This window comes from Mastigoproctus giganteus, chromosome 13 (assembly GCF_048544385.1).
Source record: "Mastigoproctus giganteus isolate SK-2022 chromosome 13, ASM4854438v1, whole genome shotgun sequence".
Lineage (NCBI taxonomy): Eukaryota > Metazoa > Arthropoda > Arachnida > Uropygi > Thelyphonidae > Mastigoproctus > Mastigoproctus giganteus.
In genome coordinates, this window is record NC_143587.1 from 112,313,731 (window position 1) to 112,336,484 (window position 22,754).

The window sequence follows — 22,754 nt, forward strand, 5'->3', positions numbered from 1 at the left end:
TTCAAGTGGACTGAAATTGTTGAAAAGAGAGATCAGAAGGGCACATGAAAGAATGGTATCTAGACTCTGTCAGCTTGATTACAGGAGTTCAGGAACTGATATTAGTATAAGGATGATACATAGGAAGCTGATTTTCTGAACAGTATCCAATTTAGAAAAATTGGATATTATTCAAAAGAGCTGCAACAGCACCCAGTGCACAGTATCTACAACATTTCTGGGGAAGAATGTTATAAAGCCAAATTATGAGTATTAGCCATATAGTGCAAAGAAGCCATAGGCTTTTGCTGCACTTGCCAAAAAAATAAGTGGATACAGATTATGCACTTCCCTTCTCATGCAGGTAACTATCCAGTTGGTCTCTGAATTCCTTCAATCCATTAGCCTCAACTACCTGTAAAAGCAACTTGTTCCAGCAATCAGCAACTTGCTGACTAAAAGAAAACTTCCTACAATCTAGTCTAAACTTCTGTAATTTGAATTTATGGCCTCTAGTTCTGGAATTCTTTATAACAGTGAAAATTCTACCTTCATTCATTTTACTAACCCCTTCTCAGAGCCTTATAAACCTCAAACCTGGTCCCCTCTGAAGACAACTTCTTGATATAAGAGCATAACAAAGAATAATAGGATTCCTGCTATTCTTGGCTATGCTTCCTATCAACTATTTATCTGTAGTCAGAGGTCTGTTATTGGCTGGGTGTTTTCTGGTTGCTAGACCAGTGTTTCTCAAAGGGTGTGCCGCGGCACATTAGTGTGCCGCGAAATCTTAAAAAAAAAAAATAGCGTCGTTTTTATTTTAACATCATTGTCCGAATATACTGTACGTACAATACCATTAATAAGTATTACCATTAATGGTACGTACAATACCATTAATAAGAATAAAGTACACGAAGGATCTTTTTATGATGAATTGAAATTGACATATCCGAATACAGGGGCGTCTGCAGTTCAGGCGCCAACACTATTTGAATAAAGACCAATTATCTGTCGCCCGCAGACCACGTGAATCGGACCGACGCGATACTGTTTAAGTGCGCAGCGCCCCTGAATTACCTCATAAAGTCAAAATACGGGATCCCATCTCTAGTTCTCTGGGAGTTGTACGTGTAGGCATGCGGCGTGTTTATATATATCGTGTTAATATTGTCATATTAAACTGTGTTTGTGTTGTAAAGTGAATAATTTAGGGTTATTCTACAAAACCATTTTTTGTTTATTAGAAAAAACTGAAAATGGATATACGAAAAGTTTTAAATAAAAACAAAACTATTGATGTCGGCGACAGTAGTTCTGCAGCAGATACAAATATATCCATTGAAAATAGTGATAATATGAACAATACCAGCGACGATGAATCTCAGCCAAAAAGATCGAAAATTAGTACAAGAAAATATAATGAAGATTACTTAAAATTTGGTTTTAAGTGGACAGGGGACATAAATTTCCCCTTACCTTTATGTGTTGTATGTGGACATAAAAAAGCAAACAGTGCAATGGTTCCTAGCAAGCTAAAACGCCATATGGAAAAAGTTCATCGAAATTTGATGTCTAAAGACAAAAGGTATTTTGAACGATTAATGACAAATAGTGCCAAACAAATACAAAAATTGGAAAACACAATAAAAGTGTCTGACAAAGCCCAAATTGCCTCCTATGAAGTAGCGCAACTTATTGCACAAAAAGGGAAACCTCATTCGATTGGAGGAACGTTGATCGGTCCTGCTTGTCGTATAATGGTGAAATGTATGTTCGGCAAAGATGCAGAAGCTGAAATAAATAAAATTCCTCTTTCCAACGATACTATAAGTCGAAGAATAATCGATATGTCGGAAAATATAGTAGAAAATGTTCAACAAAAACTTGATGGTCAAATTTTTGCTCTGCAAATAGATGAGTCAACAGACATCAGCGGGAAAGCACAATTAATGGGATTTGTTCGATTCATTAACGGAGATTTAATTATGAACCAATTTTTATTTTGTCAAGAATTGCCAGGAAGAACGACAGGAAGGGAAATATTTAATTGTGTAGATAACTTTTTCGAAAAGACAAAGTTATCATGGAATTTTTGTACAGATGGTGCTGCATCGATGATCAGACCTGAAAAAGGTTTTTTGGCGTCTGCAAAACAAAAAAATTCAAATCTTATTTCTGCACATTGTATTATTCATCGAGAAGCTTTAGTAGGCAAAACTCTCCCGACAGAATTAAGCATTGTACTAGATGACGTAATAAAAATTGTTAACTATATTAAAAGCAGACCTTTAAAATCACGAATTTTCAAAGAATTATGCGACAGCATGGAATCTAACTACAATTGTTTATTACTACATAATGATATTCGTTGGCTTTCTAGAGGAAAAGTTTCAGCCCGTGTATTTGAATTGCGAGCAGAACTTTGTACATATTTTTAAAAATGAAATAAATACAGCAGGAAAACAAAAGAATCGTATGAAAATACAAAAATTTTATGATTGTTTTAAGAATGAATTGTGGTGGGCAAAACTGGCTTACATAGAACATATATTTGCACATCTTAATATTTTAAATACTAGTTTACAAGGGCGAAACGAAAATATCTTAACGTCAACAGATAAGTTAATTGCGTTTGATAAAAAATTATGCTTGTGGATGAATAAACTTGATGAAAATAATTTAGCTGTTTCCTAAGATTCCTAAACAGATGAGAAATTTTCTTGCACCAGTGGTGAAAAACCATTTGGGTTTGCTTCAAAAGGCAATAAAAACATATTTTCCATCTATTAAATCGGAAAAATATGACTGGATTCGAAATCCTTTTATTAATGATACATCAAACTGGAATCTTTGTCTTGAAGAAGAGGAAGAACTGATTTCCCTTTCATCCGATCGAACATTAAAAATCAAACATTCGGAATTTCATTTGGATACTTTTTGGATTTCAGTCAGAGATGAATATCCAAAGTTATCTAAAAGAGCAATAAACATTTTACTCCAATTTTCTACGTCGTATTTATGTGAGTTAGGATTTTCAACTCTCACTAACATGAAAAATAAAAAACGATAAAGATTGGAAAATGTCGAAGATGACCTGCGAGTTGCTCTGTCTGAAATAAGACATGAATCACATATTTCACATTGACTATAATTTTTAAATAAAAATTCATTTGATTTCTATCAAATATTTGAATAATTTAAAGCTTCGTTGAAGGCGTACATATTTTCTTTTTGTAATTATTTATTTAATTATTTTTATATTTTATTTTGGTTGTAAGAATTGTTTGCATAACACAGATATAATATAAGTATAAATAAAAAAATTGTTAATATTATTTTTCGTTCTATTTATTTAATTTAGAAATTTCTTCTTCTATGACTACGTAGGTGTGCCGCGAAATTTTTCTTCTTTAGAAAATGTGCCACGAGAGTAAAAAGATTGAGAAACATTGTGCTAGACCATTCTCAGTGATGCTGTTGGCCCTTTCTCTTGCTGAACTACACAGTCTCTCTTGGTATCTGACTACCTGTTCTACACAGGGTATTTCATAAAGTGTGGGTTATACTTTCAGAATTAAGGGCACGAAAGTAATGGAAAAAAAAATTATATAAACATGTCTGATTCTGAATGGCTATGGATGGCTGTTTAAATTTAAAAAAAATGGCTATGTTTTCAATGGTGAAAAATAATAAAAGTAATAATAAGAAGCAGCAGGCACATACCTATTAATATGTTTATTCACACTAAGTACAAGAAATAAATAATATATATATATTTTTTTTTTACTATTTTTTACTGCTGAAAACTCCATAACCATTCAGAATCAGTGAAGTTTATATAAACTAGTCACTATTTTCAGTCTTGAATTGATTTTGAAAGTATGGATCATATGTTATGAAACCCTGTATCGCCTAATATAAACACACGACATTGCCTCTGATTGAGCAGTTGATTCTTTGGATGATGGTATATACCTAATAAGCTGGCCACTGTGTATTAGACAGCATTTTATTTGTCTTGGTGAAAGGTACGGTATGATACACATAGTGTGGAAGAGAACTATGTTCTCAAAATCAAACAGCTGTTGTCTTTATCTACAGGTATATTTATAAGGGTAAATCAAAAAGTAAAGGCAATTTGTATGGAAAACTAACACCATACTATAATACCTATTATATAATTAGATAAGTCTATACATGTGTAATTAGATAAGTCTATACAATTGCGAGCATTCAGTCTGCTTTACAGAGTTGAAATATAATCATGTGCTCTGCTTTCCAATTGCACCATTAATGAAGGTGCCGTAGTTGAAAGTGGGTGAAGTCAAACCCTGCTAGAAAAGATTTACAGAAGTGTCAGCATAATATGGAGGAAAGTGCATTAGCCAAAGGTGTATGAAATGATGGAAATGGCAGCACAAGTGTGGTTGAAGTAGTGAGACAGCCTCAACAGTCTGTCAACCACATTCTGGGAGGGGTCTAAACTTGACAAATGCAAAGTACTGCATATGGGTAGAAGTAATCCCAGAGAAACGTACCAACTGTGTGATACTACACTCAGGGTGGTAAAGAATGAAAAATACCTGGGGATAACTGTGCAGACAGATATGAAGTTTTCTGAGCAGTGCAGAGAGGCTGATCAGGTCATGGTGTGTTGTCAAGGATATACAGGAATTTTGCTAGTAGAGAAAAGGTGATTATCCCTTTGCATAAGGCAATAGTCAGACCATGCTTTCAGTACTGTGTACAGGTATGAAGGACTCATTTTATGAAGGGTATAGAGAAGGGCTACAAAATTGGTGAGGGGAATGAAGGGGTCCTCTTACCAAAAAAGGTTTAAGTTAAATTGCAGCATCTGGAGACTAGGCACCTGCAAGGTGATTTGATTGAGGTGTATAAGGCCTTGAATGGGTTGAGCAGGCTCAATTCTGATGGGATTTTTCCTTTTGCTCAAATTACGGAATCTAAGAGGACATAAATTCAAAATTAGGAAGGACAGTTTCCGAATAAATGTGCAGAAATTTGCCTTTAGCCAGGGTAGTTGATTGCTGGATCAAACTTACATCTGTCGTTGTGGAAGTTGATAGTTTAAATAAATTCAAGGAAGAACTGGACAAACTTTTAGAGGGAATGAATGTGCAAAATGTTTTTTTTTTTGCTGATGCTACATAAGCTTGCTTTCTTGGATCACATACCTCTACTACTTCTACTACCACCTTTCCATTTATCTGTACACCTTTCTTTGAATCTGGGAGGGTCTGAATACTTTTCACCATAAAAATCTAATTACAGCACATTGTCCAACTTAAGTGTAATTGGAAAGCAGAGCTGACATGATTACACTTCAACTGCATAAAACAGACTGAATACAAGCAACTGGTTTAACATGCATGCACGTGCACACAAACACACACAGTCTAGTAGGTGTAATGACCTCAGGAGTTGGTCAAAACATCAAAGGCAGATACTGTTGGAATATCAGAGACGTGGCATCACACAGATAAGGAATGCATAGCTGGAAATTGGGGAGTACAATGTGTACAGGAAGGGAGGAGTGGTTATGCTATCAGTTAAGAAACACAAAATCCAAGGAAGTACATAGGAAGCCAGTTGACATAGGTGGACAGTGCAGTGTCTAGTCAGTTTGGTGTTACATAAGCACTGGGAAAGCAAAATTCAGAGTAGGGGTGTGTTATAGGCCTAATGACCCTGATGAGTATAATAAACAATTGTACAGAGAGAAAAGTACAGAGAAATAGAGTGGGCCAGTAAATCAGAGTGTCTTATAATGGGGGATTTTAATTTCCCAGATATTGTGGGTTGGTCACTCACACGCAAGCAAATCATTTGTGGATTAATTGGATGATTGTTTCGTACAGCAGGGAGGCAACTGGAGGGTGTAATACTCTTGATCTAATTATCAGTAGTCTTTCTTCATGCATTAAGAATCTGCAGATAAAGGACTACTAGGTGGCAGTGATCACAGTGTGCTGAAGTGGGATTTACTCAAAGAGGTAACTACCATCAGGGGTAAAGGGAAGGGTTTTTGCTTTCGTAAAGGGAGACTATGGTGGTCTGAGACAATATTTAAATTCTATTCGGTGGGCCAACCGATGATGTTACCAACACGAAATTCAAAATGGGAAGCATTCAAACAATTAATCTTGTAAGCTACTAGGCTTTTCTTATCAACTAAGAAATATTGTTCAAGATTTAGGCCAAAATGGTTGTCAGATGAACTAATGAGACGTGGCAGAGAAGAAAAATGCATGGGATACATAATCACAAAGGAGGTTAGGCAGGCAAAGGCAGATTACAAGAAATCTTTAGCAAAGGATGCAAAGAAAAACAGCAAAGAGTTCTTTACTTATGTAAACTCTAGAAGGAAGGGGATGAATCAGATTGGTTCAACTGTTGATGATCCCACTCAGATAGCTAACAAACTAAATGAGTATTTTGCATCTACATTCACACATTAGGAGTTATTCAGGGAGGGGAATGCCAGAGGTAAATTTTACTCTGGCAGTGAGCTAGATGATTTTGTAATAACTGAAAGCAAAGTGGAGGAGAAATTGTTGAAGATAAACATAAGAAAGGCACCTGGAGTGGATGGGATATATCCAGTTATATTAAAGGAGGCAGCAAAGGAAGTAAGCAATCCCTTAGCCATGATTATGAGAGCTTCCTTGGACTCTCCTGAGTCCAAGGACTGGAGATATGCAAATGTGACCCCAATTCACAAAGGAGGATCAAAGGGCGACACAAGTAATTATAGACCTGTTATGTTGTTATTTGGTTTTTAGGAGCATTAGCAACTAAGGCCATATTGCTCTGGGAATATGCGGTGGTTATTCCCTGACCTTTCCGCATCCTCCACATTTGGTGGTGACGGGCTCGAACCCTGGTCTAATCAAGAAGCATGTGCTACGCACTGCTGCTCCTTCCCACCTGGCTACGGAGGTGCCTGTAATTATAGACCTGTTAGTTTAACTTCTGTTCTAGGGAAATTAACGGAGGCACTGGTTAAAGAAGCACAGCAGGATCATCTAGACAAGACTTCAGTTATAGCTCGGACACAGCATGGGTTTGTTAAGGGAAAGGCTTGTCTGAACAATTTTTTTTGATACTATGATATGGTTTTTTTTGATTTTGATTTGGTAGTTGTTGGCGCATCGGCTTCTGTGGCCATATTGCACCTCCCAAGGTTTTTTGCAGTACTCTGATCCAAGCCCGAGGCGGGAATCGAACCCGCGACCTTTGGGTTGCTGGGCAGGTACTTTACCCACTCGGCTAGCCCGGTCGGCTAATGATATGGTCACAAAGGAACTGGATGCAAAGAATAATTTTGATATCATATATTTGGATAAGGCTGGTACTGTTTCACATGGATGATGCTGCACAAATTGGAGCAGTGTGACATTAGAGGCAAATTGCTGCTAAGGGATGGTTGAGTGGGAGAAGACAGAGTGGTAATCAATGGACTCTTCCTGGACTAATGTTATTAGTGGAGTCCTGCAGGGTTTAGTGTTGGGTCCATTGTTGTTTTCTGTATTTATTAATGATATTGATGATGGTATATCAGGCTTAATGTCCAAGTCTCTAGAGCAAATTTTCCAGCATCCCCCTCCCCCCATACTTCTCCTTCAACCCATGCACGGTACTAAGTACTATAGGTTTTGATACCTTTCGTGTTTGGGGTTTTCATAAAAAAAAAAGTTTGCAGACGGTACAAAGGTTGGCAGAGTTGTTAATGACAGTACGCTGTTGCAACAGGATTTAGAAAAGTTGAGCAGATGGGCTGAGAGGTGGCAAATGAAGTTTAACATTGACAAATGTAAAATACTGTATATGGGAAGCAGTAACATATCCCCTGTGTGGTACTACAATGACAGTGGTAGAGAGTGAAAAGGACCTGGAGGTAATTGTGCAGGCAGATATGAAGTTTTCTGAGCAGTGCAGAGAGTCTGCAAGAGTAGCTCATGGTGTCTTGTCAATGATATACAGGAATTTTTCTAGCAGGGATATAGAGGTGATTATCCTCTTGTATAAAGCAATAGTCAGGCCACACCTGCAGTAGTGTATACAGGTCTGGAAGCCTCATTTTAAGAAGAATGTAGAGATAATGGAACGAGTTCAGAGAAGGGCAACAACATTTGTGAATGGTACAAAGGGCTGCTCTTATGAAGAAAGGCTTAAGTTTTGCAGTGTCTGGAGACTAGGCATCTGCAAGGTGATCTAATTGAGATGTATAAAGCTTTGAATGGTTTGAGCATGCTCAATGTTGTTGGGATTATTCCTCTTGCTCATAATAATCGCCTGAGAGGGCATAAATTCAAATTGTTCAAAGACAGTTGTGGGATAGATGTGCGTCTTTGGTACCTAATGATACCCCTTTTGTGACTTGTTTGGTTTTTACACTGGAATATCACTAAAAGAGCCCAAAAAAATTTTCTTTTAAAGCTGTAGAAATCAAATAATATTAAAAGAGTAAAGCCAGAAAACCTTGGAAGTTAAAAGTTGCAAAATCTTAATTGAGATATTAGTCTTATTGCCAATCAAAAATAAGATTGGGGGGGCTCAATGTTTGCTTCTATCTATAAATAATGGACAATAAAATGTGATGTAATATAAAATAAATTTATATTATATATGTTATAAATTTATTTATTTTATATATTCTTACCAAAAGAGTTATATCATCCCTTTTTTGGCATCTCTTGGAAGTTTCTATGCTATTCATATAAGTATCATGATGGATTCGAACTACTTTATCTACTACAGCCTGAGCTACCGAATTCAGTGTGCTTTGTTCTGCAAACTGCTCCATTACCATCTGACAGATTTCCACATTTGACTGTAAATAAATAAATTAAAGACATCAGTTTCAATAATACTGTAGTGCCAAATCAGAAAGTCTGCAAAATTTGACACCAATCTGAATTTTATAATTCAGTATAGTGTCAAATTTTGTCAGTGTATAAATCAGTAGATAAGGCCACATACTAACCATTTAACTCTAAACTTTCCTCCTATTAGAATATTTCAAAAATTGTTACCTTTCTTCAGTTCTACTTTACTAGTTGGCTTATGAGTTTGTCATATGTACCTGTGTCCCCACCCAAATAACATTTTCATTTACGCTCTGACTGAAACCAAATTTATGACACACATTATCCCATTCCCATCGGGGCACTTGAGTACTTGATGGGGGAAGAGGAGATGTTATCATCTATTTATAACTAATTTGTACCAAGGTAAAGAAAGCCAACACGATAAATCACGGCAAACTTATCAGACAAACTTGTTTCCCTCTACTGCAGTTTCTCCCTGCATTCTCGGCAAGCAGATAGTGCGTGTTATCGGTAATAGCAGTAGAAGTCGATAACGGTGTATTGATTAGTTTTTTCCTCATTATTAAAAGCAGATTATTCGCATTCATGAGTGGGCTGAAATCTACTTACAGGTACACCCTCCAGACTGCTTCAGTCTTAGGATGTTAATCCCCCCCCCTCACTGTTTTAAAATAGTGAAATAAACTTCTACTGCCATTACCGATAACACGCACAGTCTGTAGAAGTTGTTTTCCTATTTTAAAACAGCAGGAAGGGGGCTAAACACCCTAAGGCTGAGGCAGTCTAGAGGGTGTACCTGTAAGTAAATTTCAGTCATGAAGGCATTACTCATGTACTCCAATAATCTGCTTTTAATAATGAAAAAAAAAACAAAAAAAAAAACTAATCAATACATCATTACTGACTTCTACTGCCACTACCGACAACATGCACCATCTGTTTAACGAGAATGCAGGGAGAAACTAGTTTGTCTGGTAAAAGTTTCCTGAAGCCTGCCGTGATTCTTGTGTTGGCTTTCTTTGTCCTCATTTGTTTACAGTGTGATCCAAACCAATTTTCAATACTTGGGGGGGGGGTGTAAGGCAAGGCATACAAAGTATGCACCAAAACAGAAGCACCCCTCTGACGAGGGTATTTATTTTGATTTGCCATTTTAAAATACAGATCCAATCTTTTTGAAACTCTCCTGTTTACAGTTCAAGTGAAACAAAATTTACATCACAAAATTATCTAGAACCCTTCCCCCATACTTCTCCTTCAACCCATGCACAGTACTAAAATAGGTTTTGATACCTTTCGTGTTTGGGGTTTTCATAAAAAAAAAAAAAAAAAAAAGTTGCGTTGAAATCATCTTTTGAACTAGTTTGTTATTTAGGAGCATTAGCAACTAAGGCCATATTGCTCCGGGATATGCGGTGGTCTTTCCCTGACCTTTGCGCATCCTCCGTATTTGGTGGTGACGGGCTCGAACCCCGGTCTAATCAAGAAGCGTGTGCTACGCACTGCTGCTCCTTCCCACCTGGCTACGGAGTCGCCTTTTGAACTAGTATTATTCAGTAAACTGGTAAACATCAGCTTTAAAAAAATATCAGTTGACCCAGAACCTGATTCATAAAGAATAATTTTGATCACTGCATCCCCTGTCAACTGCCACTTTTCTTTATGAAAATCAGTGTAATAAAAAAGTAATTATGATACCTACTTTCAGAAGAGCAGCTAAAACACATTTTTTCTTATTTTTTTTTTACATTTGTCAATCACAAAACGACAAAGCAAATGTCCCGATACTAGTCAAAGAAACCTTCACTTATGCATTTGTGTGAAAAGTAATGCATATGTTGATATTAATGAACTGATGAAAGTAGAGCCATCAATTGTACAGTACCGAAATTATGATTATAGAAAAAAATATGTAATTTTACAACGGAAGGTTGATTCAGCCTCTTGATAACGATTTTGACATTAATCCTACTTGTGACGTATGGCAGCAATGTAAAATTTTTACCCCGCAGGCACAGGAAGGGTAAAATTTTTACCCCTCCTGTGCCTGCAGGGTAAAAATTTATGAACAGGTGTATCAGTTGTAAAAGTTGTTTTAATGTCGACATACCTCAGAAATTGGACCCATGGTTGGAACATTACATAACGAAAAATTTTAGTGTATCAAAGTTCGGTATCCATAATGTTTTGAATGGCAAAGGAAAATTCCGTGAAGCTGCTGCAAGTGGGCGGAAAACACTGAAGAAACTGCAACCTGCTCCAAGACGAACGAGGGAGGTGGTACGAAAAGTGCAGTTGCTCGTTGTCGGTGAAAATCCAAAAACCCAAAGAGCTATAGCGTCACGTGTGGGAACATCCCAGTCAACCAACCGCTTGTCGCATAATCAACGAAAATTTGCAACTGGAGAAGAAGCACAAGGCCTGCGTACACCACCTAGGAGCAAGGCACGTTGCAGAGCGGCAGGTCAATGCTCGAAAACTGCACAAAAAATATCTGGCAGCTGAAAGGTGGAAATTCGTAGCAACATTGGAAGAAGCGTGGGTATACCTCTCCTTTTGCAACAAAATTTGAGCAATTTATTACCGTCCACAGGTGACAAGGCCTTTCCAACATGGGTGCATCAGTGCAAGGAAAGTTTTGGCCGAGGTTTTATGGTTGTAGCCGGTTTTTGTCATAATGGCAAATTTGAGTTGCGTAGAGTCGGAAAGTCAGCAGTGTATTACCAGACTGAAGTTCTACAGCCGTTGTTTGAATGTGAAATACCCATATTGTACAGTTCTGGCGCTGAAAAGGTCTGTGCATCTGGATAAAGCATCCAGCCACAGTCACGTTCCACCTGTGCTTTTTTGCAGAGAATGGAAGCAGTAACAGGTATTCGTTCGCTCCCGTTTGAAGATATACCTGTTAAATCACCTGCCACCCATGGATTTTTGGGCATTCGGAAACTGCCATCCCAGAACTGTTGAAGGTTTGTGGAAAGTCTGCCAGCAGGAATGGGACAAGATCGACTTGCAGTTTTGCAGTGGGCTTTACTTTACAAATTACAAATAGAACACAACCAGTGACAGCAGCATGGAATTTCGTAGTTTTAAAGGACTGTCAAAATCGTTATCAAAAGGCTGAGTCAACCCTCCGTATAATACAAATATGGTAGAACCTCACTAACTGCTCACCTTCAGGATAAGAGGGGTGACCAATTAGTGAAATAGACCATTTAGTGAGGGAATAAATAAAAAGTCAATTTCTATAAATGAAAAAAAAAAAACTAGGAATTATTTATTTAGATTAAATTTTAATCCATATACAGCAATTTAAAAAAATTACATATGTATATTTAAGAACCCTTTTAACTTAAAAAAAAAAAAAAACTTATTTACATTACAGTAATTTGAAGTTGTACATAATTTATTTGTTCACAAATAAATTTTTGTTCAAACACAAAAAAAAAAAAAAAAAAAAGGAAAAAAAAAATAAAGCCTTATATACTCAACAAAATACTAAGTGGGTGTTGTAAATTAGTTATATATTTATATTTAAACACTTTTTTTTTTTTTCTTTTTTTCCCCGAGAAGATCTATGACTTCTTCGGGATTAATAATTACGTCATAGTATACAGTAATACCCCGACTTACGCGAACTCGGAGTTACGCGGTTCTTGATTTTTTCGTTTGGCAACGCTGCCGCCCACTATCTTCAAGGTCGTTTTTCATATGTTATCGATATACGGTGCGACGGCGGAGAATGAGAGCGAAAGATGAACAAAATTCAACTTTGCTGATTTTATGTTTTTTATATCAGTGAAGGGAAAAACACATTTCACCATAATAACGTAAAAACCAACACAATTCCAGCTATCGGTATAATCGCAAATGCAATTAGATCGAGTTTACTACCAGTTTATAACATATTTCACTAGCAGAAACGCAACTGTATTTTTATTGTTTTATGGTAGTAACCCCTAGAAATGTGAGGTGTCAATAGTGTATCTCTGCCTTTATGGTGTTGTTTATTCAGTTGCTACATGCGCGCAGCTTTGTTTATGCGTATCAAGCGTGCCTCCTCGTTTTGTAATTGCGCTTTATTCCCTAAAAATTAGTAAAATACTTAATTAAAAGGTGTGAAAAGGAGGCGTACTGGTGAAGACACTGCAGATTCAGAGAGAAAAAGAAAAGCAATTATCGATAAACAGAGGCGGACTGGGTCAAAAATTCTTACCCGGGAAAATTTATAGTGGCCTCATACTATGGTTTATGGGCAAAATCACACTGGCCCACCGGGGTTACACTGGCCCCGGTAAGGCTTATGGCCAGTCCGCCTCTGTCGATAGAGAAAAAATTATGAAATTGTGAAACGCTTTGAGCGAAATGAAAGACCACGTGATATTGCACGTGCTACAGGCCTAAATGAAGCAACGGCGAAAAGCACATGACAACTGCAAACTTGACAGGTTGAAAATTGAAAAGGGCTCAATTGTAAAGGGCTTAAAAATTTTAGAAAACAGACTCCAACGAAGAACGCGTTATAGCTACAAAGCAAGGAATAAAAAAAATTATTAGCTTGCTACGAAGAAATTCTGCGTGAAAAAAAGGCGCTGTTTCGTCAGACGAATTTGTTAGATTTTATGAAGCCATCGACATCGAAATAACTTTTTAACGTAAGTCATTTGTTTTTTAATACATATTTTGTATTAATATGTATACAGAACTGCAATTTTATTAATATTTTTCTTCTAAACTAGTGTTTTTGTTAGTCCTTGGTCCCAATTGAGCAAAATTTATATGTATTTATATGCAAAGTTGTACCCCGACTTACGCGAATTCGACTTACGCGATTTTCGTTGGACCCACCTATCGGAGTAACTTCGGGGTATTACTGTATATTCAAAAGGACTAATCCCTCCAGCCTTTCCTCCCCCATATGGTTTCTTAAATAACTTTTTAAACAATTTAAGTTTGAATTAGATCTTTCAACTGTCGCAGTGGATACCGATAAAGTGGCAAATATTTTCAGTAATTGATATATATTTGGACATACAGCAGACTCTCAATTTACTGGGATCAGATTAACTGGGACACTTAAAGACTCCAAATAAAAAAAAAAAAAAAAAAAAATCAACCAGAAATCATAAAATTCAAGTAATAACCAGAATAGGTATAAACAGATGTTTTGCAAGTCGTAAATAAGCAACAAGACATGGCGTTATAAGTCGCCATTGAGAGGTTAGTGTGCCTATTATTTTGCAACCCCTGATGTCTTCACACCCGCTGCTAAAAAAAAAAAAAAAACCTCAAATGTTTAGTTTGTTTTAGTGCATTGCGTTGATTATTGTGTTCTGTCGCACCATAAAAGGACAAATTTTGTTTCGTTATTTATGTCAGGGATGTCTTTTTTTTTTTTTTTTTTTTAAGAAATTGTGAAAATGATGGGCAAACACAAGAGTTGTGCTTTCAATTAAACACAAAAACTTGAAATTATTCAAAAGTTTAAAAACGGTGCATCTGTTAAATCTCTAAGGAACCATTATAATGTTGGTGACCAAACCATACGCGACATTGTAAAATATAAAGGGAAGCAACATATTTGATACGTGGGTAAGTTTTTTATTGATCACCATACTTTTTACGTAGATTGCTGAACATTTTTCAATACAGTAAGTCTCCGACTTACGCTACGTTATTTATATATTTTTTTATGACTGAAGATTTCAGTGAAGGGGACACACTTTCACCATAATAACCCACAGAATTCCAGCTATTGGTATTACCGCAAATGTAATAGGATCGAGTTTACTACCCAGCGACCCGGAAAGTGCAAATTGTTTTTATTGTTTTATGGCAGTGACCTCCAGAAATCAGCTTTAGTAAAATGTGAGCTCACATGGGGTGATAATAGTGAGTTTTTGCCTTAACCCTGTGAAGTTCTTTACAGAAAATTTCATTTTGACTATTATCATGGTGGCAACTAAGAGAATAAGTGACAGTGATATTAGTAAATCTATCAGAAAAGAAAGGCAATTGAGTTGGATCAGAAAATTAAAATAATAACGATCTATAAAAAGGGCCAAAAGTTAACAAGTATCATGCGGAATTCAGATTTGTCAGTGGCAACGGTGAACACAATAAAATACGAGAAGCGGTGAAGCGACCGGCACCAATGAAGTCAACTATAATAACCAGGGCTATAAAATACATATCAGTTTTTATAGTACAATAACGTGTTTTTTTTCCCTTCCTTTTATGTTTTCTTTTCTTATGTGCCACTCTGGCTACTTCACCGCTGTCCCCAGATAAAGTTGTTAATTGAACTAATTAAAAATATATAACTATTTTTCTTCATTCTTCTGAGGATATTTGTAGATTTCGTAATTTTGGCATATCGGGGATGGTAGCAATATTTAATTAGTCATTCCTAAGTTACGTAAAACTCAACTTACGCAAGAAGTCCTGTTACGTAATAGGACTTCTTGCGTAAGTAAGGAAATCAATTATCTGGGATTTTTATTATTTTTTTTTTTAATCTACACGGAAAATCAAGAATCTACTGTATATCTTTATTACATATTGCTAAGGATTCTATGGTGGTCAAAGTATTTCATAGTTTTTCAGCACATTCCTTCTGCCAGAGGTTATATTCAGAAATTAACATATTTTCATTAACAAAGTTATTGCTATTTAAAAAGTCATTGAGTAAAACAAAAGTAGTTTTCATAAATTTTGAATATAGATATCTTCAATAACATTACGTTTTGGAAGGAGACACATAAAAGAAGACAAAACATCCTTATGTGTTAAAAAACGAGACTCAATCTGATTTAAGAAATTATCTAAAATGGCACAAAAGTTGAGATCCGATAATAGTCCTCCTCATTATCGCACAGTACATTATGGCAGTTGGTGTGACGACCTGTAATTTGTGGTACCTTCAAAATTTATTTGGTAATTTTTACGTAAACCTTGAACTTCTAAAAAAGATAATGAAACTGTTTGTCAGCATCTGATCTCATTTCTTGTAGTACTATTTTTAACAAATTAGCCTGATCAGTTGCTTTCTTTAGATCGATATTAATGGTTTGTAAGTATTTACTATTGCTGAATACTTTTTTAATTATATAAAGCAACCAAAAAATTACCATTCTGGATGGAATTGAGAAGTAATTGTGCATTTGTTGCTGTATCTTTATCTTCCCATGAGTACTGTTAATTCTGCAAATGTCAGTTCTAACAATTCAATGAATATAATTACAGATTCGTGCCTGTCCACCCATCTAGTAGGGAACAATTTTTTATTTTTTTTTTTTAGATGCTTTTTCTTGGAATTCGGACACAATTCTTCTATCTGTTCTAATAATACCAACCGCCTCTTTGGATACTGAAAGAATGCGTGAACTTTTTGAATGCAGTTTCGGATATCTTGCAAATCACATGAATCCAAAATTGTTAAATTTAAGCAACGAGATACGCAGTGCAAGTAAAGTGCTTTCGGGTTTAATTCTTGTATATGAGCCTGGATGCCATTTATTCTGCCACTCATTGCCCCAGCACCGTCATATCCTTGGCCATGGATATTTTTATATCTAGCCCAAAGTTTTCAAGTTGATTAATTATTTCTTTCACTATATTTTCACCAGTTGCAGAATTGAGAGGGGCAAATGAAAGAAAATTTGTTTCGTCTATATATCTGACACAAAGCGACATTTATTGAAATGTCTGTAGTTTTGTCAGCTAACACAGAAAAATATTTGGCTTTCTTCACAATCTGTTTCTGAATTATAGAACCACAACATTCAATTATTTCGTTCTGGATGCCCGCACTAGTGTATAATGAATTTTTACCAGCAGTTCTTAAAATGATTTTCTAAAACAGTGTCCCCGGCATCAACTCATTCCCTTAACAAAGCTCGAAAGTTTCCTTCATTGTAGGTTTCTGATAAGTTAATGGGCCCACTTTCTTGATGACCTCTTAATGGTATTCCTTGCTTTCCACAAAGTAGAATTGTTTTAATTATTGGCACCAGTCTTTTCTGATCCATTCGTTCTTCGTATTTTGCTTTATTCAGCAATTCTTGTACGGATAAACGTTTGCCACTAAGAACTTGGTGTAAATCATTAGCTTGATGTAAGGATATTCGATGATAGTGCATAGTAGTAATGCAAGTTAAAATCTCTAGTGGCATGTTTCCACTTATTATACCCAGTTTTCACTAAATGTCCAGCCTGTTGAGTCTGATTATGACCTACATTTGTACTAGAAAACAGAACACAATATTTACAATATGCAACATTTTCTATTTTTGAATAAGCTGATCAGTCGTATTTTCTCAACTAAGAAAGCTGAAAACGTCTATTAAACTTTTCTTTTCGATCAGTAGATCCAGGAAATTTATAGTTAGAATTGGGAACCCAAACACTACCCAAAGCTTGATTAAATCCACAAGAAACATTTTTTTTGTCTTTAAGTAACGCAATGTCATTAACTTCACACTTTTCACTGATTTGAACTTCAATTTCCTCTGCATTCGCCGACTTCATATCCTGGACTTCAACAGAATTTTGATGCTCAGATTCACCATCATCACTCGTTTTGAATTTTTTTTGCCACAAATTGCAACATTGAACTTTGTTTTCCCTTTTATATATAAAAAAAAAAAAAGAAACGTCAAGGCAAGAGAAATTTTATATAGGGGTCCTCAAATTCGAGGCTAAGCATGAGGATCTCAGAAATAGAAAATAAAAACAGAAATACTGGAAGGCAAGGTTGGTTAAATTGTTGTAAATTGCGTAATTGTGGGCCTAATCCGACTGAAAAATAATTTTTTTTTTTGAGAATTTTGAAGATGTGTTTTTAGTTTATCTGTCAAATAAAAATTGCACTGCTGGTCAGATAGTTCTCAAATTTAATCCTCTAGTAAACTTCTTTATTCATTTTTCAACGGATCATTATTAGGCTACAATTACGCAACATTGCTCCAATTTAACCGACTTCGTATCTCTTACATTCTGTTTGCTAGAAGCTAGATCCCCAAGCTTAGCACCAAGTTTAGGATTGTAACTATGTACGAAGGAAAAAGTGAAATATAATGTGGAACATTACATTTCATTAACTTTTAATGAAAAAAGCTTATTTTGTATATTGAGTAACTTAGTCAATAAACGCATGCTGGTAAATTAAAGCCTAACAAAAGCAACTGTGAGAATCAACAAAATGAAATCTAAATTTTTTACAAATACTCAATATAAACTTTATACACCAATTTAAAATTTAATTACCTCCTTTCTATTTTTCGCGTTTTGTAATTAAATTTATCCAAGCACGGATTATAAATTTTCACAGAAACAAATTGTAACCACACCAAAGAAACACATACAAACAAAAGCTGCAAATCGCACTGAAGTCACTTTACAACTAAGCCAAAAAATCTTGTTAGGTATTAGCCTACCTACTTTTATGCATATTTAGAGTTGAACCAGCCAAACAAAAGCTGCAAAAGTCAGATGCGCGGTGGCAAAAGTACGCTGAGCCCGGAGCTCGAGCTGATAACTTCAGTACAATAAGGAACATAGTTGGACTTTTGTTTGTGCGGTGTTGTCAAATAGTAATTAAATTGAAATTGGAATAGCATTTTAAAATATGGAAAATAGTAGTACAAAGTAAAAATATCAGAGTAGAGTATAGGCTTGGAAGGGGCTGCAGCCCTATAGTGGTTATGCCACTGAGCTTAACAAAGGCAAGCGTTATTGTCTTATGCTGGGAGTATGGAAGCTGTCCCTCAAGAAAGATTCTGTTATACAGAAAAGAGCAAATGATCCATAGATTTTGGTGGAGGTTTATAATTTCAATTTTTAATAATTTATAATTAAAAACTTTATAATTTTTCATAATGGATGTCATCTAGTCCAACAGTACTTGAATTAGGAGATAGCGCTATTTTTAATTCTTGCATAGTATATGGCCTATTGTAGGGATAAAAAGTCTTTGATGTAAAATTGACTGTTTTTCAGGACCAGGAATGCTGGTGTGTAAGGTGATGTTGCAGAGATGTTGAGAAAATGTTTCTCCAAGAGCACTGGCAATAAGAGGATTTAGAGCAGATCAACAATTCCCTTTGGTTCTGACAGCAGTGAGCTTTTTTTTACACTGAGCATTCTACCACATTAGAAATGGTAGAAACTGGTGTAAGCATAAGCTTATTTTGGAAAAGGGGGGAAAAATTTGGGGGGAACGTTCGACTTACCTAGGGGAGGTCAGGTCAAAATTCAGGGAATCATGGGTAAAAATGGGAATGAGTTATAGATTTTTTTTTTTTTTGATTTGGTAGTTGTTGGCGCATCGGCTTCTGTGGCCATATTGCACCTCCCAAGGTTTTTGCAGTACTTTGATCCAAGCCCGAGGCGGGAATCGAACCCGCGACAAGGAGTTATAGAGGGAGGAGTTGTAGAGGTAGGCGTTGTTCCGTAAGGGAAGGAGTTCAATGAGAGTAATAGTCAGGAAACAGCGATAATATTGTCGGATTACAGACGAGAGGATTTGCTGGTGTAAGGGCATGAGTCGTTTGGAGTTAACAAGTTTGGAAGCAGCGAGTAAGTTATTAATTGAGGAAAGTTGTGTTTGGGAATTGTAATTAGTTACAGTTATGCAACTAGTAGTTTCAAGTGTTAATAAAGTTAAAATAAGTGGGCAGTTAATAAGTATATACCACTTCAAAGTGAGTTTGATAGAGGAGAGTTTAATCTGATGTGGAAACCGTTAAAAGAAAGTGCTAGAAGATAAAGGAACTAGTCCAAAAGGTCGGAGAAGTGAAATAATTGTAAGTACTGTTTCGTATTATTATTTCTAGTCAAGAGAATAATCCAAAAAGGGGAAGAAAGGCATTCTGAAATCCTAACTGTGATATTTTGAACTAGCCTAAGGAATAACTGGATAAACAAATTGGATATTGTAAAGGAACTATTGTTTCAATTTAGTAACAAGATATGCTGAATGAACTTATTGTTTTGGTTTATCCCAGTGAGGAATGTTTTGTTATATGAAGAGTTTTGTTGATCAATTTTGTAAACCTTTAAGTCAATTTCTATAATTAAACATGTTAAACTTTTTAAGTGTGTTTGTCAATTGCCTCGCTCAATTCCTAGCTAAAAATGCAATTAAACCTGAAATCTTGTAGAAGCAGTCAGAGGCCCAAGGATAACTTGATAGTTTCCATAAATAAAATTAAAGTAGGGTTTAGCTTAGTAGCCAAGGGTATATGGCTAATAAAAAAACCAAAGAATTTATGCCTACAATTGGCGAGGCAAAGTATAAAATAATACCCTTACGATTGACGAGCCAACCAGGATTACAATTGGCGTCAATGCAATAAGGTAAAAGAAAACACCTACACTGGATAGATGTTTTTGGAGTTGAAATTGAGCCATACAGACAATATGAACAATATTTTCTATTATGTACAACTCTGTGTCACTTAAGCCTCCTGACTGTAGAGAAGTCCAACTCCACCAGATGTTGTAACTAACTTTAAAGGAAGACAAGGTCTCCCAAAAAGTAACAAATTATCACACGATAGAGATGGTGGAAATTGGATAATTGTTTTTAGAAAGAAAATTGATCTTCAATTTCAGGGTTTCTACTGTGGGAGCGAAATGGGAAAGGTCATTATCGATGAGTATACACTGATATATAGCCCATTAATGTTAGCACTACCTGATGGTGTTATGTCGATCGATATCGCCAAGACAAGGGAGAACAGCTTCATAATGAGATCATCAAGGTCTGGCTAGGGGATGTCTGTCCCAGATGGAAAATGAACAGAACATATTGTTAGTAAACACACAATTGCAGGTGCCTCCGTGGGCAGGAGCAGCAGTGCATAGCACACGCTTCTTGATTAGACCGGAGTTCGAGCCCATGACCACCACATATCCCCGGAGCAATGTGGCCTTAGTTGCTAATGCTCCTAAATAAACCAAATAATAACAACAACAACATAACACAATTGCAATTCTAATTGCTATTGCCATTATATTTATAGTGGGTGGAAAAAAAGTTAAAATGGGATCTAGATGCTCACAAGGATAGCAACACCTTCGTGGGCAGGTCCATGGAGGTGTTGCTCCAGTTCTCAGTGAGAACTAGAGATAGACATGTTTCTTGCATGTGAAAGCAAACTATTTCATACTTTGCAGAAGACCCTTGATGTCGCTATTTCCACAGAAGGAATTAGCACAATACTTGGCTTCTGAAGTGCTGAGGGCTTACTTTTCTTAGTCTTGGACTTTTATTTTTTGGAAAAGTACAGATGCTATCATAAGCTCATTTCTTCCTCTGCAAAGAGTTCAGGAGTACCTAAGTCTTTAGGTACTTCCTTAGCTTTGATATCCACTGATTCTTGTACAGCCTTTGTTCCTTGAGCTTTCTGTGCTTTTTTTCCACTATTAGATTTTGGTAACAGTGGAGCTTCAGGAGGTACTGTTATAGGACAGGCAACTAACTGGTTTCTCTGTGCAGATTTCTGTGAGCTTAACCCTGCAGTGGTGGCACCTCTAGTACTAAAATAATGGTAGCATATGACCTCACATATCTACACTTTCATTTTAATTTCTGGTAAAAGTTGGTTTTATGAAGGGTTTTTTTGAATTCTGATTGGAGTAAATCAGTATTTCATCCTTTCTTAAATAGACTGTAATACTTATTGTATGAAATGATGTTTTTAATTAATAAAAAAAATTATATATTTACGAATTCTTGTTTTTCTACACTATTTTCAAAAAAAAAAAAAAAAAAAAAACCACGTGAAACTATTAGCCTTTTCCAGTTGAAAAACCCATTAACCATGCAAAATTTCAAATGTGCGTATGTGCATATATTCCTGCTTATGGGTATAAAAAATTTAAAAAAATATATATTACAAAAAATATACAGTGGATCCCACATATTGTGATCACTAGGACTCAACTAAAGTGATAATAATAATGATAATAATAACGGCTGGAACAAGACTGCAGCTATTCAGTTTTGTTTATTGATGCAGAGCAGAAATGTGTACTTAAAATGGTGGAAACAGACAGGAAAAAAAAAAACATGAAAATCAAGCAATATAGAACACTTTAATTTGATTGTCCATTATTTATTTGAGAAACTTTTCAATAAAAATGAAACTGTCACAATGTTTTCTGGAAATCTACACAAACCATTAAAAATGAAGAAAATATTAAAATTGAGATTAGAAAAGGGTTATGTTCTAAAGTAGGTAATGCTCTACTCTAAAACAGCCAGATTGGCAGGAGTAGAGATATGTACTTTCTTTCATGGAGCAACAACCATATGCCTGTACAAAGCAAAATCAGCAACTAACCACACAACCTCAACATGTCAGAGTTCAAGAAGAATTCAGAACATTACATAATCACTGCATATGCATAAATTGCGACAAGGCAAAATATTAAACACAGACCGAATCCTAACTACTATAAATGGTGTTAATATGCACATAGTTTGTTCAATGTTTCATAAGTGACAATATTATCTGAGTGATAACATTTATCTCTGATAAATGTTATGACTCAGATAATATTGTCACTTACGAAATTCTTGATTAGACTGGACTTACAGTACTTCACAGCAAAATGGCAGCCATAAGTTTATGTGGAGAGAACATAACAGAAACAAGAAAGTATAACTGACAATTGGAGTATAATAATAAATAATGACCTATATTTAAGGTTATTATTGTTGTAATGACAATTTAAGGTCATTACAACAATTATGGCCTTAAATACAGTAAAATTTAGCCCATCAAAAGGTATAAAGAGGATATGGCATAAAATAAACAAAAATCAAAAAATCTCAAATTTGTCAACAACCATTTAATATAGAAAACCTTTTTTCAAAGAAATGCATTTTATTCTTACAAAAATAAAATGGCA

General features: G+C 35.7%; 1 protein-coding gene across 1 annotated transcript in view; it reads right to left on the minus strand.

Moving 5' to 3' along the window:
- Positions 1 to 22,754, minus strand: part of LOC150076368 (TGF-beta-activated kinase 1 and MAP3K7-binding protein 1-like) — a 154,648-nt gene that overhangs the window by 17,096 nt on the left and 114,798 nt on the right. Inside the window, exon 7 of the mRNA XM_090387335.1 lies at positions 8,666 to 8,836. Within this exon, the coding sequence (XP_090243461.1) occupies positions 8,666 to 8,836 (171 nt within the window). The remainder of the gene's footprint in view (positions 1 to 8,665; positions 8,837 to 22,754) is intronic.